This window comes from Pleuronectes platessa, chromosome 19 (genome assembly GCF_947347685.1).
Source record: "Pleuronectes platessa chromosome 19, fPlePla1.1, whole genome shotgun sequence".
NCBI lineage: Eukaryota > Metazoa > Chordata > Actinopteri > Pleuronectiformes > Pleuronectidae > Pleuronectes > Pleuronectes platessa.
Window position 1 is genome coordinate 7,909,740 of NC_070644.1, and position 26,750 is coordinate 7,936,489.

Here is a 26,750-nt window from a genome sequence, read left to right on the forward strand (position 1 = left end):
AATATGACCGTACACAGCCCTGAAGGTATTTCCTGAACAATCAAAGACTCTTCTTAGTAACTCTAGGGAACGAATCACATCTGCTTCACAGTGATGCAAAAGTTTATACAGTTTTATTAAATGGTGCCATACAAAATGTAGCCAGAAGTTACATTTTATATGACATTGAGCATATTTTAAGTTTTATTTTCAGTTATATTTATCTTTCTTATTGTCACAGTACAGTGTTTTGTATTTTATATGAAACACATGTGTAGATCTTGCAAATCAAATCAATGAGAAATTGAGAATATAATTGTAAGATACTTGTTAGGACATGTTTCAGTTGCAGCTGGGAAAACAAGGAATTTTTTTTTCAGCTCTGTAGGGAGGGAAGAGGGGAAGGATCAGAGAAAAATACTCAATGTTGCATTGGGACAAGAGATAAATTGTGCAGTATAAAAGGAGATAGTATAAATAGCAGTAATATGTATGATATAGGAGGTTATTGTAATCAGAAGTTTTTTTCCGGCTTCAATATAATTTGTTGGTAAAGGGGAAAACACTCAAAAGTTTAACTTTTGTCTGCTGCATTTTTTACAAATAAATAGCTATCATTAAGCATCAGATACATTTTGACTTGTACGATATTTTACTTGAAACTTTCATGTCAGTTTAAATGTTCTTAAACAGCTGTAGCAGGTTGTGCATTTTTCTGAGGGATGATCCTTTTGCTCTGTGATTTAAGTGGGACGACACACACACACACACACACAGCTGCAGATGTAAACAAACACTGACGCGCAGAAACTCTCTCCCACAATGCACCGCCCACATCAGATGAGCAGCCGGGGAGGAGAGCGACTCTGTGATTGTTTAAAATCATAGACCATAGTGTCTTAATTAAAAAAAGCTTGAACCCAAACAAGCGATCGGAAGTTTTATAGTTTTAACCCTGAAATAAAAGAGTTTTAGTCCATGTGTTTAATTTATTTACGATTGAAGGACGGATCCTGGCTGACATCTGCTCCTAGCGGCAGCCGGTGGCGGTGCTGTTAGCATAGGCTAGCTGGTTAGCTGAGGCTGACTGACGGGGGCGAAGCATCGGGTAGCCGGACCCAACTGCAGCAGACGAAAGGAAAGACTTTATATCTGATAAAAACAACTTCTTAAAAGTGAAAAGATATCACCGAAAGCGAGTGTCGACACTTTGTTTCTAGCGAGTTAGTAGTTAGTTTCGGGCTAGCTAACTTCAGCTTAGCCATTGTTAGCTGACATCTGTAAACACTGGCTCTGTGTGTAGCTTTAGCCAAACAAGCACAATGAGCTCCGAAACGGCCGCAGCGGCCACTCAAGCCGCCCCGGACGATGACGGCATGACGTGGTGGTACCGGTGGCTGTGTAAAATAGCTGGGGTTCTGGGAGGAATCTGTAAGTACCTCGAAAAGTCCACTCATTCAGTCATATGAGGAGTGTAAACGGTGTGTGTGCCATATATGTGCAGTGAGGGCAAGTATTGAATGTGATTTGCACCAGATTCCAATGATACAGGCTTATTTTGTGTTGTTTTCTGGGACCTGCCAGTGTCTTTCCTCTCCTGTCTGCACACCTCTCACTGTGCACTGTGTTGACTGTTCAGCCCTGATGTCAGAATAAGAGTCAGATCATAAACGGGACAGATCAGGATCAGATTGCTGTTTTGGAAAATCATGTTATTTATTGTGTACATGCTGCATTTCCTCTGCTCAGTGATGCTCCACAAAAGCTTTGTTCCAGCCCATTGTCCCCATCAGTGCAGCAGCCACCACCCAGCCCTGCCTGTGGCTGTGTGTGTGTGTGTGTGTGTGTGTGTGTGTGTGTGTCTCACACAGCTCGTCATTCCTGGATTAACAGGGTGATATGCACACACCGTGTCCCCAGCAGGTACTTTGACTGCTGCTGTGCAGTGATCCAGCAGCGTTGCCACCCTCCTGCCTCCCCCCCTCCCATCCGTCTCCCCTTCACAGTGACACCAGAGCCTGTATCATGTTAACCACCCGGGGGACTGCATATTCAATGGGCTCTGTATTATTGAGGAGGCTGGATGGTCTAAAGGAGCCGGATGTGCAATGTGGTTGTTCCACTGTTTGTGACAATGTGACAGTTCATACACACATCGGGCTCATTTACCTTTCATTCTCCCTGTGGGGTTTCAGTAGTACATTATGGTTTGACTCTTAAATACTAACGTTTATATGGACACTTACTTTTTGTTGGTTATGGACTGTTAATCATAGTAACACTCCAGAACTCCTGTGTTGCCTATGTTGAAAACACCCAGAGTTATCATCAGCAGAATCTTATATGAAACTAATTATCTTGATGGTAATTTGTGTCAGATTTGATAAGGGCGATTCATTTCCTGTCAGAGCACCTTTCATTACAGCTTATAAATCAAGATATCAGTGATTTATTAGCTTATTTTGTCAATTTTTTTCAGGTGGTTTCAAAGTGATTTTCTGTAAGGCAATGTAAAACCAAAGTGTGAAGACAGTGATGCGTGTGTGCCTCTATTTCCATGTTAATATATAGATGCCTACTTTACATTCAAATGTAAAAAAAAATCCACATGTTCCACATTTTTGGTTATAGTTTACAGGCATTAACACACCAATCACTCACAGCATATAATCTACATGAAACGTTAGTATTGTAGTTATCAGTTTTCACAATAGACGTGATCATGTAGCAGCCACATCCATAATATCTATTCTGTCCTGTTAGATTTTTCATCAATGTCATGTAGACAGACATACGAATATAAGGAAAGGGAGGGAGAGATAGTACTTTATTAAACCTAGAGGGAAATTTCAGTCTGTACGGTTCTAGGGTGTCTCATATCTTTTGCTTTGTCTTTTGTTTTGTCCAAATCATGCAGCCTGTGCCGTCGCAGGAGTGTGGAACTGCGTCACCGTGAACCCGTTGAACATAGCTGCTGGAGTGTGGATGGTGTAAGTCAACATATAATATATATATGTATATATATATATATATATATATACATATATATAGTCAATTATGTTATTGTTTATTCATTTACAATAAGGACCCTGTTTCTTTCTGAATATAGTTACAGAAAAGTGATTTCCAGTTTTGTACTACACACTATTTAAAGATCATTTATTTAAATTAGGTCATTTATTTATTAGTATCTAGAGTATAATCTTACATTAATAGTAAACAGTAGTCTCATGTTGTCATGCAGCCACAACTACGTCACCGCTCAAGTGACAGTCGTAGACAACTTCTCGGTGTGAACATATTTTGATACAGGTCGCAGTGAGTTGTGTATTTGCGAAACTTTTAAACGTTTGATAAATGAAAATGACAATCCAGACATTTTTCCAGGTTAATTCTTCACACCAGATCAAACTAGAGTCAAACTTAATTTTTTTTTAGAGCTTTAACAATATGTTGATCAAAAACCTACTTTGTTAACCCACCACCTTGTTGAGTGCCTCAGATTCCTTCAATTTCTCAGAAATGATCGTTAGTTTCAGCGCCAATTTCACAAAACAACCCCCAGTAGGAACTTTCTATCTGGTTCTCTTTGACAGCAAACATGAATGTGCATTCTACAATCCAAGAGGTTACCTTGAATTATGACACTAACAGTATAATGGTCCGTCTCTGCTCCTCTACTGTGTTTGAACTCCTGACCGCCATGGTTTGAGCCTGAGCTGTGCCGTGTGTGAGATGAAAGTGCACAGGATGACTCCTCTTGTCCGCTCCTCCTCTCTCTAGGTTGAACGCTTTTGTGCTGTTCCTGTGTGAAGTGCCATTCTGCTGCCAGTTCATAGAGTTTGCTAATGCAATAGCAGCCCGTGCAGACAAACTCAAACCGTGGCAGAAAGCCCTCTTCTACTGCGGGTGAGAACAAATATCCATTGCACTTGGTTTATATCACTGGAGACTCTACTGTACAATATGAACTGTACAATATTTAGAATTCAAGTTTCCTTCAGTGCCTAATATTGCAAAAGCTGTTTGACATTTTGGGAATTATGTTTTTTTTTTACTTATCTTTATTAAAGACTGTTATCGCTCTGTTTTGGAGCAGGACCGATTTATTAATGCTGTCACGCTAAACCCTGTGCTTGCACTCAAATATTCGCCGCTTGTGCTTAGATTTGCTTTGGTCAACTTGTTGCACACAAAACCAAGAACAGAGTAAAGTAATCGAAGAGCCGACATTTCGTGTGTGCACACAGATCTAACATGAGCATGAGAGCTGAAGTTGAAGCGCAGGAAACCTGTCCCCGCAACAAAATACATTGAGTGCAAGCACACAGTCTGAGCACAAGCAGATCAAATATAAGTACAATCATGGGCTATTGGAGCGTTTTACAAAAATCTGTTCTTTAGAAAAAAGGGGGGGGGGAAATCCCGCACAGAGAATGCGGTTGTTTTTATCTACAGCACGTACTTGATATGATTTACTCATTTTTGTTTCTGTCTCTTGGTGCTGTCCCCTCGGTTGCCTGTTTTCAGGATGGCTCTGTTTCCCGTAGTGTTGAAATTCTCCATGACAACCTTGTTTGGGAACGCCATCGCCTTTGCTACAGGAGTTCTGTACGGCCTCGCATCTTTAGGCAAAAAGTAAGCGTCCTGGTAGTGGCTAATAACTTGTGATGATGTGTATCAAGGAACTCAGATATTTCATATAATTTATTTACAGTATCCTTTTGAATATAAACTGTGCATTTTGAAATTACTCATACGTCTTAATGTCTCATCCATAAAACGCTCTTCTAAATTGTGATATTATAACAGACTCCCTACTTAAAAGGAATCATGCTTCACTGAAATCAGCTAATAAGATTTGTATTGTGTCCATGAAAGTTGTAACAATTCTAATGAGCCTCCTTATTCATGCAAATTAACTTTTGACAAGGTCAGCGGTGTTATACCCGTACGATTAACATTGTCCTGTCATCCCTGCTTTCCCTTTGTTTGCGCTCACCTCTCATTCATAACTTCCTATTACCATCCTTCTCTCGCATCCCGCCCTCCCTTTCTCTCTTTCTCTCGTTCTCTCTGTCTCAGGGGAGATGCAGTGTCTTATGCCAGACTGCAGCATCAGAAACAGGGCGACGAAGAGAGGATGGCAGGGACGGAAAACGGCGCTTCACAGTGAGGCATCTACCTTCCCAACCTCCCCCTCTACCCTTCTTCCTCCCTCCCCCACTATCACTTCTGTCACTAAATAACAAAGGTATTGAGTTTATATAATCCCTTTAAATTGCTGCCTTCTTGTTATCTGGACCTAATAAGTTGATGTTGGATTCAGTCCATTATTTGGTACCTGGTGTGCAAATCTCTTAAAATGTAAAGTTTTGTTTTCATGTTTTTATTCCTGCATATGGGTTTTATTTATTTATTACTTATTCCCTTTGTTGCTGCTGTTGGTAGTGAACCCTCTTTTCAGGAAACATGTGAGTAACTTCTTTGTAGCCCAAGAGCCTTTTAGGAAATCTGAATAGTGATTAATGTGATTGTAAAATGTACATATTTGACTTCAGGTTGTTCACTATGACTTTGAGGCTGTGATTCAGAGTTGTCTGAGATGTAAAGTGGGTAAAGATAAGTCAAAAATCCCCAGATGTTTTTGGCAGCACAACCCAAATGTTGATACCAGCTTATCTAACATTGTTATCATCGCAAAGAGTAGGGGACCGTGGGGGTTTCCAGCAAACTGGACCATCTGCGTTTAATGTATGTCTTATCATAAATGCGTATTTTTTTATGCCTGGTACTATTGTACACCAACTACTTTTAGGGGACTTTCAAACCTGAAAGACAAAACCTTGGTTAATTTCTTTGTTACATCGTTTACAGTTGATCCAGTTAGGTCTGATTTGGCATTGCAGTTTAGGGCTAAAGACTTTTGTATGGCATAAGTACTTTCTTTCATCACCTTCACTTCACATTGATGCGTTAGTAGATGGGCGTGCGCCTGGCGTCAGGGTGTTGTCCGTTCAGCAGGTTGTAGTCTCGCTGTTTGAATTCTGAGAATTAATTAACTGGTTCATTTGGTGAATTCATTGCTGTAAAGGCATTATGGTTTCACTACCAGCATCACAAACTTCAGGTGCATTCCTCGTCACTCAAGTATTTCAATGTCTGAGGCGAAAACTTTACGTAAACCTGTGAACCGCCTCTGCTTCTTTCTTATCTCCGATTGTTTAATGGTGTCTCAACTTCCTGCAATTGGTCCGAAAGTCCAAACTATCCCAGAAAATTGTAAACACGTGATCTGAGCCATGGTTCAGTTTGAGGAGCGGGACCGCCTCTTTTTGTCTGACTAAATGGTCTGTTGGGCCTGATCCATGGTCCAAGGTACGTCTCACACCTGTTATTTTGGTTCAGGCTAAACTAAAAAGTCTTAAAGTCGGGAGCAAACAGGGTTGGTGTGAATTGCCCTTCGTCCCCAGCTCCTGAAAAGCAGAGTTAGACCCTGAGATCCTTAAAAGGTTCATGGTCCCAGGGGAATGTACCTTTGGTGAAAATGACCTGATAGAAGAGAAACTGTTTTTATATTAAAAGTTAGTTGAGGTCTTGATGAAGACTACTATTGGAAAGGATCTGCTTCCATTTTGGATTGTAGTATTTTTAAACCTATCTTATCACAGATTATTCAGCCAGTAGAAATAGCGTTCAAGTCTATACTTCTTGAATCTCTGAATAATGTGAAAAATACTTTTTCACCAGTTTGGTTGAAATCAATGTCTTGTTTTTTTAAATTTTGCAGATTGACAAATTACTTTTAGACACAAAATCACAGCGAAATAATAGATTTAACGATTTTCCTGTGAGCTTTATAAATATGAATCACACGAAAACACAGACACTCAGAGCTGGATATAGACTAGAAACAATTGTAGAGTAGAATTCACTTTCATTGAAAAAACAGTTCCTTAAACATCTTTGGAATTACTCTGCAGACTCCACTATGTGCCTGAGAGTTGCATCTTAGAAATGGCAAGTCTGAAGTTTAGATACAAACTGAGTGATTTTGGTGTTATAGTCTTACACCCCCTGCACACATACAACTCTGAACTGCAGCTTCAAATTATTTATGAACATATACGGGCATTAGGGATGTTTTCAACATCAGGGAATATATCTGGTAAACCCAAAGACACAGAAAGTTGAAAGTTTAGTTTTATTTTGTGCTTTCATACGTTTATTTCCCCCCTTTGGTATAAACTCAGTTAAAGCAACGCTGCACTAAACTTTGGTAGCATTGAAAAGAGGGAATTTCATTTAGAGCTTTCAGTGCATGGGTCCTTGTTTACGAGCGGTTGCTTGTGTCGGAGCAGCCGGTAGCCAGGATGTGGCTGCAGATTTTGTGGCACGTTTTGCACCGGAAAAATGGAAAGTGCGCTTATTTCATTGGCTTCTTAAAAAGGTGTTGTGCTTTTCTTTCCTTTTCAATTCAGTTCCTGAATATTGTTTGTGTTTTGTTATGAGTCTTAAATAGTGCATTAACCGACCATTAAATTTGAATGAAGGGTAGTGAGTTGATTCAGGGACTAATTGGTGTGTATCCCACCCAATCCTCACAGCCACAGCTTGTTTTTGTCATTCAAATGAGTAACACAGTGGCCGACAAATATACAGATTGAGTAAGTGTTGTTTTGTGGCCTTGCCTCTGTTGTATTGCCGGTAACAAGGAGTAAGTGTTGACACAAACCTCTTACAGCTGTCTCCTGCTCATGTCTTGTTACTGGCCGGTCAGTGACTCGGTGGATCGCTCGCACATCACCACCAGCTCTCAGGTGACATACTTTGACAATGACCAGCGTAAAGATACAGTTAAAAAAGTGGTGCATGATCATAGATATATGATAACTAGTGTGACTTATCACCCTACAGGAGCTAATGTAAAAGCATTTGAAATGTTCTTGCTCACAAGAGGTTAAACACCAAGTACCCACCAGCGATATGCTACAGTCTGACACTACACACATTCGCTCTTATACGCAGGTTTAATAAGACGTAAAAACACTGCTCTCATTGTCCAAAGCTGTCCACCCACCTTTCCGTTTTGAATTGTATTGTGTGTCCTCTGATGTAAGGGTTGTGTATGATGTGTGTTCTGATGTGAATCCTCATCCTGTAATGAATTAGTGAATTAAAAAAAACTTCCTACTACTGCTGTGTGGTTGGCTTTTTATTTTTTATTTAACTTCTTTATTTTCCTATTTTTCTGACCTTGGGACAACCAGTGGCTGAAGGCACTATGTTTTTGGTTTGTCCGTCCGTCCGTCCCACTCTCGTGAACGCGATACCTTAAGAACGTTCAATTGGACTCAAGGATTAACTGATTTTATTCTGGAAGCCAAAGGTCAGGGTGACCTCACAACACATGTATTGGCCTCTGGAATGTGATGTCTCAAGACCCCCTTGAGTGAATTTCTTCAACCTTTGGTCATGTGTCACTTGTACTAAAAAAAATATAGTGATGACATTTCAGTGGTTAAAGAGAACGGTCACATTGACCTTTTATGAGTCTGGAAAAAAACATAATGTACAGAGAAACTGCAGTGGTTTGGGGAGGCAAACAACCGCAGTGCAGTATTTATAGTTTATCAGAAGCTAAATTACAGGATAAGCTATTGCACACACTGATTAACACTGTCTCATAGAGGAAAACTATGCATATACTAGAATATCACACATTATCAGGACCAAACTAAACAACAGACAGTAATGTCACATTTAAGTCTGCGGGGCCATCGTTATCTAATTAATAATGACATTTTTTTTTCAGAACAACAGCTGAAAAAGGATTTCAGGTCATGAAGAACTCTGCTTAAAATATCATCTCATCACAGAAATCCAGGCCATCTTAAGTTTTCCATTCCTCAAAATGTATGAAATCCTTTCATTTATTTGTTTGTGCAGAGCCTTTAGATCTTAAGTGTGGTTAATTCTTTATTTTTATTTACCCTTAAGATTCACTATGGCATGAAGAGACACTCAACTTGCAAAGGACATTTTTGAAAGTTGATTGATGTCCGTAACATGCGACCAATCAGGCCCCTCCACCATCTTGCTCTCTCGTCTAATTATCCATGTGTCCCTACACACTCCCCAGACTCCACCTGTAGGACACTTCAGGTGTTCTCACTCTGTCTCCATTTATTTTCTTTAAACACTAATGAACTCCGACTCATCACAGGTCGCAGGGGCCTTTCTGTGGGTTTGTTTTGCAGCAGCTGTGAACCATCGCACTAGAGGTGAATTTGACATAATACTGATACAGCCTGATTGGAAATGTCACTGCTCATAGAAAAAATGGCGCCCGGTCTCTTATCATTAGTCATGTCTTCCACGACTGTCCGGCGTCATTAATCACATCTGTAGGGGGAAGAAGCACATCAGTGAATTGAAATACAACAAACTACGAACCAAAGTTAAAGGAGCTTTAAGTTAAAAGTTTGACACTTTTTATCCCATGCCTGTTAGACTGACCTCACGTGGATGATGTGTTAAGGTTACGTTAAAGGTTATTTTACAAGTCTTTACTGGTAGTTATGCATGGTTAATTATGAATCAGATTAATTATGACCACATTTAATTAAATCTGTATTATCTCAGCATTATCTCTCCCAATTGCAGACTGGAATAATTTCTCTCTCACCTATTAACGTATTTCGATTTTAATATCTTGCACTTTGACAGTAGATTAGTGGGATTTAGTTGTGACCGCGCTCTATTAACACAAACACACACACACACACACACACACACACACACACACACACACACACACACACACTATTATTTTAAAACACAACCCAGAAACATAATCAAGAAAAATGCTTATTTAACTGCAGGATAGCAAGCAACCAACAGAGGGCACTCTGACATAAATTCAGTCATATGCCCTTTTTTTAATTAAGTATTTAACCTTGCATTTAGCAAATTATGTAGTGAATTATTACTTCCACTATTATTACCAAGAGGGGACTCTCTTTTCATGGGAAATCCACCTGTGATGCTCCACTGAAGGTTTATTACACATTTAATGTTAATATCATCAACTGCAGTGGCAGGAGGTGAGGGCTTGATAAAGGCTGATAATTAAAACTCCATAATTTCCACGTAATGATCAGCAAACGGCCGACATGTGTGAAGAATCTTATCTATTTGATTGACAGCCTGACTGGGATACAATGATGAAGAGCAAACAACAAAGGCTCATGGTCCACAGAGCAGGAAGCGATATGAAATGGAAAGATGAAAAGTAAGTTGTTTCAATCAGGTAATGTTATATGACGTGACTGCATATTCATCCATTTACAGTTTTGAAGGTAGACAATGCTATAAGAGGGACTCAGATAATTTACTTTAATCAAAGCAGCAATACCATCAAATAAAAACACTCAATAACACATAAAGATCCTGCCTTCGAAAATGTATTTCATAGCATATCATAAAAAACTAAATATAAAAAGTACTTATTATGCGGGTGTTGTAGTACTTATCTAATCATGTTATATCGATAGTCATCAAAACATAGAGCAGTACTTCTATCATCATCAATAATGGAGATTTTTTTCACAGTAATTGATCACATGTGGTGTATATAAAATCTTATTCTGAAAAGTAACCGTGTGTGTGTGTGTGTGTGTGTGTATGACAATGTAACTAACTCATGCACTTACACAAAGGGGCTTAAAGCAACACTATGTAACTTTAACTGAGCAACAGCGCCCTCTACAGCCACAAGGGGTGATTATTTTTGTCGGGCTCCTTTTCCGAGTGATTAAGTTGTCTATCAGTGTGTTGACTGGAGCTCTGACTGCGTCGTCCCACTGATCTGAAACCTTATATATGTCTGAAACACAACTGAACTCTGGATATTAACCATGATCCCCAGCTTCTTGAATCAGAGGAGCAGATTCTGTGATAAATACACCAAACTCTTTTAAAGTTTCCTCTGAATAAGGGGGTTAAACTTTGGTTTTTAAACATTACTCTTGAACATGCTGGGCCTATGGGTCAGATGAAATGCTCTCCCTATTCCAAGTCAGTGAAGCATCAAACTCATTTTCATGGTCACACATGATCAACGCAGCGAGTTCAGGTGTGTGTGTGGGGGGGGGGGGGGGGGGGGGTCGCAGTAGACCAGCAGGACACAGAGTACAAACAAACCAGCTGTGGAGATAACCTGTTTTTTGTTTACAACACAATCGACGCCCTCATCACCAACAGCTGTCTCTGCATTTTTTTGTCTCTGTCTTCTATGTGTATGGCACCGCTTTTTCCATCCTGCGATATTTGTATTCTTATTTTGTCAGTAGTTCGTCTGTTAATGTTAGAAATGAAATATTAATCCTGTGGAAGATCTCCTGCTTTGATCTCTCATCCGGACATTCTCTGGCTGGAGAAGCTAACCTGGGACATTTGCTCCGGAGAATGTCCGGAGTTTAGCGCATGTCTGAAAGCAGCTAACGTGATAGCTTATACCAACTCAACTAACGAAAGAAATTAAACAACTTTGGAGGATTTGGGTCAAAAATGGATTGTTTCATCATCTGTTGCTTTAAATGAGGAAATATATTCCTGTGGATTAAAGAGTCTAATTTCTTCCTCACAAACGATGCACCTTCGGTTACCAGGATTAAGTGTGTCAGGTTTCCCGCTCCACTGTGTGCGTGTGTATACGTGTGCGTGTTTGTGTGTGAGTGTGTGTGTGTGCGTGTTGGCTCTCCTCCCAGCTCCGGGTTGCATCATTCCTCGGAACTTTGCTCCAATGAGGTAGTTGCTCTGTGCTTTGAGGAGAGAGAGAGGGTGAGAGAGAGAGATAGAGAGAGAGGGGGGGGAAGAGACAGAGAGGGAGAGCGAGAGCGAGAGAGCAGGGTGCAGCGTTGCCACCAACAGGACTGGATTCAAAAAATATAAATATAAATCAAGATCAAAAGAGCAAAGCAGGAGGACAAACACTGGGTTTCTCTCTTTGTAGCCTCGGACACACGGATCCTCCACGTTGGTGCTTTTCAATGACTGTTTGAGGAGAGAAGCGGACAAACGTGTCCCCGCTGAGGACGGGACCTCTGAGGCTCAGCGACAACAATGCACCGCGTCCCCACCGGGAGACCACTGCTGGATCACACACACACACACATATACAGACAAACACACACAGACACACACAAACACACACACACACACACGTGTGATCGTGGCGTCTTCTCCGTGTTTACTTGTTGAGACAAGTGTCTGTTAGAGTCTGAGCCCGCGATGCCTGCGCGGAGGAACAGGTACAACCTGGTGGACGATGTGGCGGACTCGAGGCTTCCGCTGCACAACGAGGAGGCGTATCAACACGGGATCTCCTTCCAAGCCAAGGTGAGGCGAGCCTGCACTGTTTGAACTGTGCGTGTGTGTGTGTGTGTGTGTGTGTTGTGCAGGTTTGTGATGTGTCGCGTTGCAGCGCAGCAGCAGGTGCACTGGTCGCCCTCGGGCTCCAGATTCATCATGAAGTTTGAATGCATGGCCAAACACATGGACTGCAACACAGGGCTGTAGTTTATTGGGCAAACAAAGAAAAAATGCATGTGCAACACATGTGAGGTGACATGACAACATGTGCATGATGCTGAGAAATGGACTGAACTGAGTTTCTTTGTAGGTTTTCTAAAGCTGTTGTGAGAAGAAGTTTGATGGGAGTGTATTTGCACATATCAACAACAAGGCAATTCAAAGGGCTTTGCATGACATGTGAAAAGGCCTTATGACAGATTGTGACAGCAATTCAAGAAAATGCAAAAAAAACTGAATTGAAGCGATTAAAGGGAGTTAAATACAAACTAAATTAATTATAAAAGAAATGTAAGAGTGAACGTAACAGTGCGGTTTAAGAAAGTAAGTAATTGTATGATTTAATAAAAGGCGGTGGCAAACAAGAAAGTCATCAGCATTGATTCATAAGAAGTCCGATTTGCACTCCTCTGGGAGCTTGTTCCATAAACATGGAGCATAAAGACTGAACACTGCCTCTCCATGTTTCGTTTGAAGTAACCACACGCTGCAGCTGCTGTTTACATTTCCTATTATAAATAGAAATTGGCCTATAATAATACATTTTTGTAGTAGTGCATTGAAATGGAACCAGAGAAAGTTTAGCTTGTACACAGACTGTTGATCGATCATCAGACTATTTCAGCTCTGATCCGCACACATCCGGCTCTAACTCTATCCTCTGGGCTGATTTTCACTGCTCACACTATAACTGAAGTGAGTCTAAAGTTCACTAACAAGCTGCTGCTTGCATCCTCCATCCTCATCCTTTGTCTCAGTACTACTTACTTTGTTCTATAAATCAATGGACTAAACTACTTCCTATATACTTCATACTAAGAAGTATACAGCCACTCAAACACATATAACAACTTTCACATAAAGACACAACTTACAAATTGCCTATTAATAAGACTTTGCTTGTTTCACATTGATCAGCACTGGATACCATATTTCAAGATAACAATTTATTTTGTTTAGTTTGTCTGACTGTTATGTTCGTAGGGCGATTAGGCCAATATTTATATATTCATACTCAATATCGATTATACGCACAAATAATAAACAATTCCTTGAGGAACCTTGAACAGCAAAACATCCGAGGTTAATCAATGATGTGTTATACCTCTTCACTGTGTTTACATAGTTCATAAGCTATATATTGATATATTTTTGTTATATTACTATTGATGAAAATTACATAGCGATAATTATTAATTGTTTAATTGCATATTTGACATGTTAAATAGGGATTCAGGGGATAATAATTGACATTTAAATGATCTATATGGACATTTAAACAGTATATAGAGTGAGCATCAACTCGTGTTGTAAACAGTTATTTCCTCTTTAGTTGTCTCAAGACAAACCTTTGTGAATGATCCTTAATTTTGCTGTTACCTTATTACCTCTATGACAGGGAGCCTCTGTTTATGTAGTGGATCTTTTAGCAATTTAAGCACTTTAAGTGTTTGTGTCATTTAATTCATGATATCCTTGAAATTGTCAAATGTGATGATGGAGGGATACTCGCTCAGCCGCTGTGTTTCTGATTGTTTACCACAGTACGTGGGAAGCCTCGACGTGCCCAGGCCCAACAGTCGGATGGAAATTGTGGCGGCCATGAGGAGAATCAGGGTGAGATGAAAACACGCACACACCACACAGACACACAAACACACACACAATGATTGTTCCATGATGAAAAACTGCATTTACAGTAACACAAAAAGTGCAGTGCTGTCATGGATAACAGATCAGCACTGTTGACGTGGGCACGGGATGCACAGATGAATTTTTCAGAAAGGAAAAAAACAATCAGAGAGAGGTGGATTGTGGGTCTTCCTTGATTAAAGACTACTCTGCCTCTTTCTTAATGTGTTAGTAGGAGATGAAGGACCCAGTGTGTGTCTTCGCTTTCGCTGCCTTTTGATAAAACTCTGTTGACCTGATACTTTTTAGAATATATTCGCACTGACCAGCTTCAGTTTCCTCACTTTCACTCTGGTGTCATATCATAGTTAGCACCCCCCCCCCCCCCCCCTCCCTTCCCCACACACATAAAGCTGTGTCAGTGGTACTTCCATGGGTGTTATTATTTTTCCAATGTACCGTCCCAGCAGACCAGTGTTTTCCTGCAGAAGGGAGGACACGGAGCCGTACCTCACAGCGGGGTTGGTTCTGTAATCTGGAGAGAGACTCACAGGAGGAGCTCGGCTCACACACACACGACAAGGCTCTTATCTGCGGCTGAGGAGAGAAATGTGTGATTTTTTCCCCAGAGCCACTAAAAAGCCATAATGTGCATTTATCCTCCTGAAACATGCATGAGTTCCGACGTGCTAAATTCAGACCTTTTTAGGGGGGGGGGAATCCTGCACTAAGGACTCCCACTCCTGTTTTGGCTGGTGCAGCGTGAAACACTGTGTGTGTGTAGGTGGCTGCCTTTGTTGCTTTAACTGTTACACTGTGTGCATTTCAAATCAGAGGAACCCCCAGATCTCTCAGGCAAACTAAACCCATCTTTAGAAAGTTTATAGAGCAGAGCTGGATTGTGTGTGTATCCGGGTGAATGGGCAGATAGTGATTCCCAAACTGACAAATCAATAAGGTTGTAAACTTGAGCGTCCGGGTGATAACACTGCAGGCTGAGGTGGGGCGTAAAAAAACCCAAGCAGGTAGAGGCAGGCAAAGAAGATGCTTTTAATTACTACAAGGAAAAACACAATTTCTTTTTACCAGCAGCTACTGTCTGTATATGATGTACACAGGGTTCATCGGTGCTTCTTGGACATGCCGTGTTGTTGGGATTGTGTATCTCCGTGAATAAAGTTCCCTGGAGGTTCCAAAGAAAGCTCTGGATTAATAATGAATGAGTGAGTGTATTAACGTCGTAGCTCTCAGCCTATATATAGGACATGTATAGAACATCTTTATTTTCAAAAGACTAATGCTGCTTTATAGAGTCCCCAGTGGCATATGTATGGAAACATGGATCTATAAAAAAAACTAGCTCTGATTTATTAATTTGCCGGGACTTTCATGTAATCTGTGCTGACAGTGACTAGAGAGAAGTTCCTATTTATAGCCCTCTGTTATTACACTGACCGGTGGATGACTCGGGCTCGGGTTTGTTGTCGTGTCATGTCATTCGCTGCTGGAGCTTTACATTAAAGAGTATCTTCCTTTTGTTCAACGCTGAGCACTGTGGGCGATGCAAAAATTGCAAATACTTCCACGATTTTCTTAAGTGACTTACATTGACGGCATATACTAATGGAGGTAGACTCTACATTCAGTTACGGCTGCTTTTCTTTGAATGACCTCGGCATTAATTCCTGGTTTAAAAGACTTAACTTCATTCAACCGCTCAGGAAATATGCCTATATGCATTCTTGATGGGGGTTGAAGCCCTGTGATAAGTTGTCAACTGGTCCAGGGTCTACCGTATTTCACTCAATGTTTTGATTGGTCACCCACAAACCTTGATGGATGGATGGATGGATGGATGGATGGATGGATGGATTTTAGGTGAGAAGACTGATCCACGCTCAGGTCTGGACGCACAACATGATCTGCTCCCCTAAGGTGAAGCCAAAGTGTCTTCATCGCCACCTTGTGGCTGCCTGCAGTATAAGTTATAAACCCTGCCTCCTCCATGTTAGTTTGTAACAAAATAGTTTCTATTATTTTAGGTAGTTCTTGTCACTCTGGTGTATGTTCAAGTGGACATTTCAGTTATTTGATGCTGTAAAACGGAACGAAACGTCACGGTTAACAGCTGAAAGTGACTGATATTGGTCAAGAGTGTATGGTGATAGCTACTGTGACTCCTTTACCCTGAATGCTACTGCGAAAAGGTTCAAGATAGCAGTGTTTGATACTTTGGCTTCATTTCCGGGAAGAGGCAGTGGGACTTGGAGGAAATGGAGACGTTTCGTCCATCATGTCCATGGTGCTACCTAGCAGCAGTTGGTATTTGTACTAATTTAGTCCATACCAGACCAAGTAAAGCTGTAATTGTCTTAATGTAGCTTTTCATCATCAAGAAGTGTTTCTTCTTTTAAAAGTTACATGGCCTTGTTTTTCAGTCATAAAGAATTACTACTGTACTTGCTTTTTGTGCAGCCCCCGGTTTCCTACACGTGGGAAGGTAAAGATGGTATTATTGTGCCAATGTTTTGTGTGAACTCCTCTTGCACTGTGCGAATGTCTACACATGAACGTTTTAAAGGGCAGCAGTGCATGTTTGAGACTGGCTGTCAAGTCAAATGTAATTAGCTCTCTATAGATGAATATTGGCCGGCCTTCCTGACTTTCCCCAAGCAAAGGCCTCGTCTTTAAATTAAAAGCGCAGCTCTTTAACCGAGGGATTGCGCGGAGGAGACTCTGCGGAGTTGAGTGTGATTAAAGAGAGTGACGATGGCAGCGGCGAGAACGGCTGCGGTGGGAGGAAGTCCTTGAATCAGGAAGGGGTTGCTCGGTGGCTGGCAGAGCCGCAGTCATTTCATCTCCCTCGACTAATCTCTTTAGTCTCAGTGGATGTGAGAAAACAGGAGGAAACATCTGAGGAGAACCGGAGGGAGAGCAGGCGACGGGGCCTGATCGTCTCTGACTAAACTGTAAATTTGGGTTTGACAGAGCGGAGGAGCTGTGCTAGTTTAGTCCTCAGCCGTTTTTACACACACACACATTCTCATACACACACACACAGACACACACACACACACATTCCTGCTGCGAGAAAGTGAAAAGACACAAATTTTGTATCCTGTGGATCTTTTCAGAGTAGTTTTTTGTTAAACCTTTCCCCCCCCATTATGGCTGACTGGTCCTACTGTGTTGGTTTATAAGAATTTGTTTCATTCAGTTTGACCAGTGGCATAGAAACCAGCCCAGGGGCGTGCAAGTGCATTCACACGTGTGTTTTTATGTATGGCGGTGAATGGGTGTGGGCCTGAGCTGAAGCAGCCCATAATAACGAGACCCCTTGCATTTTAACAACGTCCTCATTCGATTAACGGGGCTGAAGGACAAAGGCCGGTGTTGCTGCGTCCACATGGAGAGACTCCTTGTTGACGTCCTCTTCCCACCGCCTCAGAAAGAAAAGTGTCTATGCGCTGGAGTTTTTTTGAGACACAAAACATTTACGGGACGCCGCTGCCTCTCTACAGAAGAAAACAACTTTGAGGCCGTTCTCTCCTCCTCACCTCTCGTCTATGTCTCTATCACCCCCTCTCTCTTACTCCCTGATGTCTAACCCCTCCGTCTCCTTCTCCATCCACCGCTGTTTTCTTTCCATCCCCTCACTCTCCTCCTACCAAAATAGACCATCTCGATTTAGCTCCTCTCTGGCTATCTACTCAGTGCTGACAGGAATAGAGGCTGAGGGCAGGCCACGCATGCTTCCCTTTGAATTTTGATCGGCTCTAATGGGATTTTAAGCCTCCCTCTCATGTCCGTCAGGATGCAGCCTCCTCCTTCAGACCGCACAAGAGTCTCCCTGGATATTACATGGCTCCCCTCCCTCTGCCTTTGTTCCCCGGCTGTCTGGAACATTTCGTGAGATCTCTTGTTTTGCCGTGCGCGAGAGGGGCAAACTTTGTCTTAGAGGAGCGAACCTTGTTTTTAAACTGCCATTTCAGTGTGGGTCCACTGAGCCTGTGTCAGGCGTCTGAGAGCTCACTCGAACTGTCAAGACTCAGGAGCAGATGTTTGGCTGCTGAGAGGGAAGTAGAGGGACCTGGACCTGTCAGAGAGGCCAACACACATTTTCACTCTCTGAGTTTGTGTGTTTTTGAGTAGCTGTGCTTCCGGATCTACCCTAACTGTTGACAGAAAATCTTTTTATGCCTCCAAAGCTGGTGACAGCCAGTGGACATAGACATTGTGTCTTCGTGTTGTCCGTCCATCCCATTGTTGTGAACGAGATATCTTAACAATGTCTCAAGGGAATTTCTTCAAATTTGGTACAAACGTTCACCTAGACTTAAGGAGGAAATTATTGCAATATATCAGTTGGAGGGCAAAGTCACAGGGGCCTTATGTTCTTGTGAGATGTATCAGTAAAACTCATTCGGAATTTCATTACACCTGGCACAAACATTCACTTGACTCAAGTATGACCTGATTAGAATTTGGAGGTCAAAGGTCAATGTCACTTTGACCTCATAAAACCCTTAACACCATGAACGTGTTCTCTTAAGATCGCCTCGAGGGAATACTTTCAAATTTGGCACAAATGTTCACCTAGACTCACATATTTAGTGATTCGATTTGGGTGCTGAAAGATCACAGTGGCCTCACAAAACATGTTTTGGGAACTTACACATAGCTCAAAACTTCCTTGGAGGGAATTTCTTCACGATTGTCACTCAGACTCCAAAGATGAACTGAAACTGCACTGGTGGCTGTAAATCTAGATAAAGTTTTGAAAATCAAGATACGTAATTGTAAGTAAAATAAGTAAATGCTGGCACAAAAATCTTTGCATTATATCTTCCAGTTATGGGCTCGAGGATTCACTTAACAAAACCCATGAGATGTTTACCAATACCTCGAGTACGATTAAGGCCTCACCAGTGTTGTAAAGGATTTGGGTTTATTATTAACAACAATTATTAAAACACTGAAGCACTGTTCAACTGATTTGGCAACAGCCAAATAAACCACGAGAGAATGTCCGTATTTCACTTCCCTCTATTCGTTTCCCTGGTTTTTCACTTAATTGTCTTCGTTCAGATAATTTTCTGATCCTGGCCAAATTTGAAAATTATTATTTTAAATAATAAACAATGCAGAAAAGATGTGCATTCTTGTTTACAAAATATGTTTTTAAAAATGTTTTCCAAATTAACCCTCTATAGATTTGGTAATATTTTTTTTTAATTATTTATAGTTTCTTGTCTTTATGGTAAAACTGTAAAATATCAAGCCTCAGTCTTAACAGTTTTATTACAACCTTTGAGGAACAATCTTTAATTATACAGACATATATTGGCCGATATATAACCCTAGCCGGTTTTCACACAAACACACACAGATTAGTGACAAAATTACACACAGTATGACCATGCATAATGCACAGATTAGGCATTTGGCTCTCATCCTTAACCAAACTTAGATTAAACACAGATGCTGATTAAACAACACTACTCTGCTTCAATGATCAGGGGTCAGAAACAAACATAAACAGTTTCTAAATATCCGGGAATCAGATCTACAACAATTGCACACCCCGCATGTCCCAGAAAACCAGGAGAGAAATGAGAACACAGCTTAACTCCGGGGGGGGGGGGGGGGGGGGTTAGAGATCTGTAGGAAAGTGGGGGCGGTTGGTCGGCGTTGTTCTGTGTGAATGTGGGATATGCTGTATTTAGGGAGACATGACACATACATAATGAGGGGCACAGTTTTCACTTTGTATTCATGCTAGCTTAATGGCAGATGCACAAGAGCATAGTGTATGACCTATATGTGTACTGGATTAGACGTGATCTCGGCTTTGAAAGAGTGCAGTTCCCTTTGTTTACCCAGGCCCCAAGAGAACGGGGGTCCCATTTCTCCTGATTAACAGTTATCTCAATACCAGTCACAGACCACTATCATCAACAAAGTACACGTCTGCATAATCTGCTCTGACAAGGCTCAGTCAAACAGGAAAGTGGCACATGAAATTCAATCCAAATCCATTTGCAAAATATATATTTTTAAACCTGGTAGTATAAATATAAGTATAATAGGGCTAGTGACTAAGGATAGTTACACCTGCCTCCTTGTTTTCTCTGTTATGTGCAGCAGCTGAAAAACTGCTTGCATCCCTGTGAAACACAATTATAGCCGCTAGATTCTGATTTTGCACTCTGATCTGCACCAAATTGCAGAAACTCATTTCAGACCCTAAAAATGCCAAATATTTGTTCATCAAGACCCATGAATTATTCCCTGGTAAATCAGGGAAATGTAAAAAACAAAACTGATCTCACAATGTTAAAGAAGGTAAAATAAAATCTGGATCGGCACCAACATATATTGGGTTCCTCATTGACACATCTTTCCACTGAGTTGCCTGATGATCCTTTCAGTAGTTTTTGCAGAATCCTTGTTTCAAACAAACAAATGCAGATGAAAACATAACAATAACAAATAAATAATAATTTGACTAGCACAGGTTTCGATCACTGGCTTCTTCCTCCATTTTTATGTATTTGTTCTCTGACAACGGTCTCATGTGCTTATAGACTCTAACTTTTAATAGATCATGCAATCTGAATATGTATTTTGATCACACCCTCAATCAGAATCAGAATTAGAAATACTTTATTGATCCCGGGGAGAAAATTGTGTTGTTTCAAAAGCTCCATGCAAGAATAGAAATTTAAGCTTATGAGATTTAGAAATGTATAAAATAAAATAAAATTCAGTATGAAATGTGTACAATATGCATTGAATGAATGAGTTAATTTACTGTATATCTTTTTATTAGTTTTATTTTGCTGTATATCCTGCTTTGTCCGCTTCCTGCCTTTTTCCCCCCACTGTTGCTTGTGTTGTGGATAAATACACTTCAGTGACAGCAGGTCTTTGCTCACATGGGTGGACTGACAGGTGGTGAGTGGTCCCTACTTCCACTACCAGCATCGGGTGGCACGCTCGGACACACACACACACACACACACACACACACACACACACACGCTTCTGCTTTCATCATCTGCCCGGAGGCTGAGCCAGGTCTCTTCTGCTCCACAATTAGTCAAGTCCTGTATGCTCTGACCCCCCCCCCCCCCCCCAACCCTGCCCCCGACACTCGCCCCGAACAATCCCCATCCAAAGGCAAAGACGTTTTCTAAAGCCACGAGCTCAATCCTGTTGCAGAGCCTGAAGGCACATTTTCTTCCTGCACGTTCCTTGACAGTCACTGTCTGCAGCCTCAGCAGGCAGAGTCAGCCTGGTTGTGTCTTTTTTATTTGCTGCATCCAATGGATAAAATGAAAATAGACCGTGTGTGGTTTGTAGTCAGGCTTCACTATTGATCACAATTTAATCAAAATCTCAAGATGGCTAAGTGCAATATTCAAATTCCAGGTGCTGCAAGAAAGTCAGATAGGTTCTAAAAATTCAAATTGATGAGGTTTTTACATTTTCAACCTGTATAAGCCAGACTTTATGGTTCAGTTCGAGCACAAACTCAAACACAGAAACTCTGGACCAGTCATAACATTCTGCCTACTGCAAAGCCTTCTGCAGCTAATCTCAAGTACAAACACAACTAAAGTCAACAGACCGGGGATTTAATACGCGTTGGGTGGGTATTGTGTGTGTGTGTGTGTGTGTGTGGGCATGAACCTGCACCTGTATATCTGTGGTCATGTAACCTTATTTGCATCAGTCTGCTCTTTTGTCCTTGTGTCTGCACAGATTACTACATGTGAGCCGTGTTGGTTAAATAGACCTGTGCATGGTAAGAATAATAGGGACACATTATTGTGTGGTGGTCCAGATAATTGGAACTTAATTGTCATTATGCTAGGCCTCCTCCTGCTCTGAATGTGTATTTTTGTGAAATTGCCAGGTAATACAATAGGCTCCGAGGTCAGTTTATATGATTCATCTGGATTTGCCTCTTTAATGGAGTATAGTAGCTTATTTTCATAAAGATAGTGACGTGGCTCTAGAAAAGACAATCTCGGTGTGTTTCAGTCCACCACTTTAGTCCACAATAAAATATGTCAACAGTTATATAATGGATAACTGGGTAACCGTGAAGTTTTGATCAGACAGTCATGGTCTCCAGAGGTTGAATCCTAATAGATCTCCTGGTACCGTGAAGTTGGCCTTTCTAGTTGTGGGTGAAAAATCTTGAACAATTTTGGAAGGATTCCCATGACATATGGTACAAAGACTAACATTCTCCTTTAGCAAGTTTGTCCTGCACGTTGGTCATTTAGAACTTGGCAACATTTTCATTAACCCACAACTTGACCTGACTTGCAAAACTGATGACATACACCCATCAGCCTTTTGCAGAATGTCGTGCCTCTCCTCTCCCGGGAAACCGGCTCCACCGCAGAAATGTGTCTTTCTCAACTCATCTCCATGTTTGGAAATGAAGCGTGGTGCAGACAGAGACTTGGGCTGTTCATTTCCTCATTAATAAACTGTGTCATTACATGCAGAGCTAAACTGAGAAGCTGCACCATTTCACTTTTTTCTTAAATCGGTTTTCAAGAAAAGGAAAAGACACAAGTATTAATTTTCAAGTTCACACAAATTAAACTCATTCTCACATTTAACTAAAATAAACATGTCAGGTCTGTAGGTTGTGCCGCTCGGCCCGGGAGGGTTCCTCCTTAGCATGAGTAGGCAGATAAACTGGGCCTATTGTCGTACGGTGTCGTTTGTTGGATAATGATTGAGGAAAGAGCTGCAGGCTTCTGAGCTGGCAGATAGGCTGCCCTACTTCCAAATGTGATTTGGAGTTGTGTGTACGTGTGTGTATATATGTCTGTGTGTGTGTGTGTGTATGCACAGTCATCTCAATCCTCTCATCTTGTTCCAGCGTGCTACATAGAAAGCCTCAAGGTCTCGTTCTCCCGCTCCCATCGTTCAACCTCCCAACATTCTGATTCGCTTTTTGTCTCACTACCTTGATCTCTCATTCAGTGAAGAGCCACATTTACTCTGCGCTCTTCTTCTCTTGTCTCGGGTCTATGCTGGTTTTAACACCCAAGAAGCAGTTGCGTTGAAACCTTTTGATGTTTAAGTGGGATTGACATCCCGGTTCAACACCTCCATTACCTGCATCAGACGTTTGTTGCTGCAACATCTTCCTGTTGACTATTTAGATTCGTGCTCGTCCTGTGTTCCAAACATAGAGGCAGCAGGAACATGGCCTATTCAATCTGATGCTGCCCCCAGACCCAGACGGTGACATAGATTGACAGCCGTCTGTCTGAATTGTCAGCCGACCCCCCCTCCCCCCCTCCGTATTAGGCCGGGTGTGTGTGTTGACTTTAGCAGGAACAGGAGTCATAGATGCTGGTTGCCGTCCTGTAGCTTGTTTTTGGAGTTGGAATTAAACTTACGACATTTAATACTCAACCGACTGACTCACCAAAAACAAAGTCACCATGTTATACAATTCTGTGTAATTCTATCGAGAAATGCTGAGCTACATTGCAGAGCACAGTCAACCAGGTATCAACTGTCAAATCAAATGCATGCACGTCTGATGTAGGTTCAGTAGAACCGTGTATAACATGCGTTGCCTGAATGAAAGAGGAAACATTTTCAGATGCAGCCAGCAGCCTGTTATTATCTTAGCACACAGAGAGGGGAAATAGCCCCTTCACTCATTAACACATGATAGTATAGCTTAATATACACAGTGTGTTCAAACAATACACTGTGATTTACTGGGGGGGATATGACTATTCCCTGGCCAGGAGCACTAACTTATTATTGCTTTGATGTTGCTAAGCAACTATCTGAGACTACAGGAAACAACTGCGCTGTGGCAAGAATTAGTCTGACACATAAACACCCTGTTTAAAAGAGCAGTTTTATGGATATTTACATAAAGTAAGTGCATTTAATTGCAATGGCTATAAAGTTGGGTATTTGTGGCTATCATAGCTATAATAATTCGTCTGTTACTCAATTATACAGCCAACTGGTAGATTATCTCCAAATATTGTACTAATAGATTAATTATTTCAGTCATTTTTCAAATCAAAACCTAATTTGTAGTGTAAATAATTTTTGGTTGGTTGCTGACTTTTTGCTGAAGAAAACAAAAACATCTTCATTACAGGGAATTGAAGTAAAAAAATAGTCAGCAGATTCACTGTTGCTTTCCATCGCAGCTCATATTTACCTTTTGCCATTTTGTCTTATCACTAAAATTAATTGTAGTCAAAGATATTAGTTATAATCTGCTGTATATAACATGATGTGTGGTTCTTGGATGTCAGGGCACAAGGATCGCTCTTTGTTTGACTCTAATGGATAAATGATGTGAGCAAACTACTACTTTTCATCCTGGGGACTTCACACTGCTTCAACGCTGCCGTCCACACAGCAACTAGCATCATAATATCTTCTCTGCTGTTGAACTGACAGGGCTAATGTGACTGTCAGTCAGATTTAACAGAGGACCATGTCCCTGCCTGTCAAACTATGTCCGTTCAGTGTCCGTCATTCAGACAGCAACAGGTTCTTAGTATAGATGGATAGAATCAAATCAAATCAAAGCCATCTTCTCACTCAAACAGACACAGAACTGTGTTTTCATGCTGTGTGAGTGTAGTTTATATAACACTGTGCTCTGCAGGGAAAGTTTGAGAAACTGTTTTGCTGCTTGCATTGTTATCTTCTCTTGCATCAACCCATCAGGGCAGAAAAAGCTGAATGGATAATGAGGGGGGAGACGGCTCATAAGCCGTCTAATCATATACACTGGAGGCATTAGCATATTTTTAGAAAGTCAATTTCTCAAACTTTGTAGTTTTGTCATGTTTTCTTCAGCTTCAGCTTCCTTTGAACTATGTGATCCCAATTGAATTTCCGTGTTCTTCTTGACTTTGTCAGGTTTGGTTTCGCAGTTTTTGTCAGTACGTGTCTTGGGGCTAAAATGAAGCCTGTGCCTCTCAGATTTCTTTCTTATTTGTATCTGTCTTTGCTTCACCTTACACATCAAGTACAAGTACAGCAGTGGGTTGAGGCCTGTGTCCAAAATCACTCACTAATCACCATACAGTCCACTATATAGTGGCCATTTTGTTACGGTGTCCGAATGTTAAGTGAATTTTTTTATACCCTCTATAGTACACTTATTGTTTCCTTCAATGCACCCTGAAAAGTAGTGTACAACTGTTGTTCACTTACCGAGCAATATGTACCATCATGCATTGCACTTGCTGCGGAGAGAGGAGAGGATAGAGGGCAGCAGGAACAGCCCGACCTGTCGGAATAATGTCAATACGAGCAGAGCAGCGAATCACAGCACAGACTGAGGCAAGCAAGTTTATTTCTACGTTTAAAGATTGTCATTCAACGTGTATTTTACCTAAAAGTATTAATACTAAATGTAAGATAAACATTTCAAATTTATTGTGGGATTGTCCACCGGGTGACGTTGTTCTTGTACATCATAAATCTGCAACAATGACGAAATTATTGGCACAAGTAGTGTCTGAAAGCGTTTTTTCTTTTGCTGATGAGCTCACGAGTCCTTTTTATAGAAGACCCTATGTAGTAAAGTAGGTTTTAGGGAATGAGTTCGGAACCTGGCTCCATTATCTCAGCTAAAAGTGACTGACCTTCACTCACAACCGTTGGCCACCCTTAAAGTGGACTGTGGTTCTGGGACAAAGAAATCGCTGTCATCAAACTCCTGTCCCCTATGGATGGTATTACACCGGCCAATCGCATCACCAAGAAGGTCACCTGGACACCCATCCAAAGAAATATCCTGAATATCCTTTACACAATTTGGCCGCTAGTCTTCAACACTCGCTGATACAAAGTTAGAACATCTTTACGGTTTAATGAATGGGCTCAAACTCATGGTTCCCAGATGATGTATCCTGCACACTTTGGTGGCATTAGAGAAAAGGTCAGGAGAATGGCAAAGTCTTTAGGATGCATCACCTGTTGACCATGATTTTGTGCCAGTCCAGCTCTTGGTGGTGGTTGAGGAATATGTTTTGAGTTTTGAACAAAATCTTGATTGCTATGAATTTTGGTACAGATATTCTCCACGGGATGAATTGTAACATAACAGGTGATCCCAAAAGTCTTCATCTTGTGCCCCCATTCTGTCAGAGTTTAATTTGTGAATGCAAAACTACCCGCATTCCCATAAGCCCCTGCTTTACTTTGTAATGCTGATTTGCATTCAGCTCAAAGCTCTGCTTTGCCTCACAGAGCTGCTAAGTGTGCATGTAGACTGGTCTTGTTTATGGACAATATCACAAAAGTAGAGCAGCGATCATCTCTGTTATCACACTGCAAACTGAACACTGCTTATCTCCAGAGCAGCCTTTGCTTCTGCACAAATGATAGCCATTATAGTTTTAGCCCCTTGATTCCATTTAATTGGCTGTGGTGTATTCGCTGGTCTGAAAACACATAATAAGCTACTTGATCAGTTGAATTGAATGAATGCAGATGGGATCCGAACCACTTGATACAGT

The 26,750-nt window shown here is 41.2% G+C and overlaps 2 protein-coding genes across 2 annotated transcripts in view; both read left to right on the forward strand.

Annotated features, from left to right (window-relative positions):
• Positions 1–806: 806 nt before the first annotated feature.
• Positions 807–8,175, forward strand: cacfd1 (calcium channel flower domain containing 1). Its single transcript, XM_053411123.1, has 5 exons — positions 807–1,410; positions 2,897–2,969; positions 3,763–3,888; positions 4,510–4,617; positions 5,065–8,175. The coding sequence occupies exons 1-5, from the start codon at positions 1,302–1,304 to the stop codon at positions 5,153–5,155; spliced, it is 507 nt and encodes a 168-aa protein (XP_053267098.1). The 5' UTR covers positions 807–1,301; the 3' UTR covers positions 5,156–8,175.
• A 3,649-nt stretch (positions 8,176–11,824) lies between these two features.
• Positions 11,825–26,750, forward strand: part of si:dkey-34e4.1 (carboxyl-terminal PDZ ligand of neuronal nitric oxide synthase protein) — a 39,764-nt gene continuing 24,838 nt past the window's right edge. The window contains exons 1-2 of the mRNA XM_053411735.1: positions 11,825–12,381; positions 14,119–14,190. Of these exons, the coding sequence (XP_053267710.1) occupies positions 12,274–12,381; positions 14,119–14,190 (180 nt within the window). The 5' untranslated portion in view covers positions 11,825–12,273. The remainder of the gene's footprint in view (positions 12,382–14,118; positions 14,191–26,750) is intronic.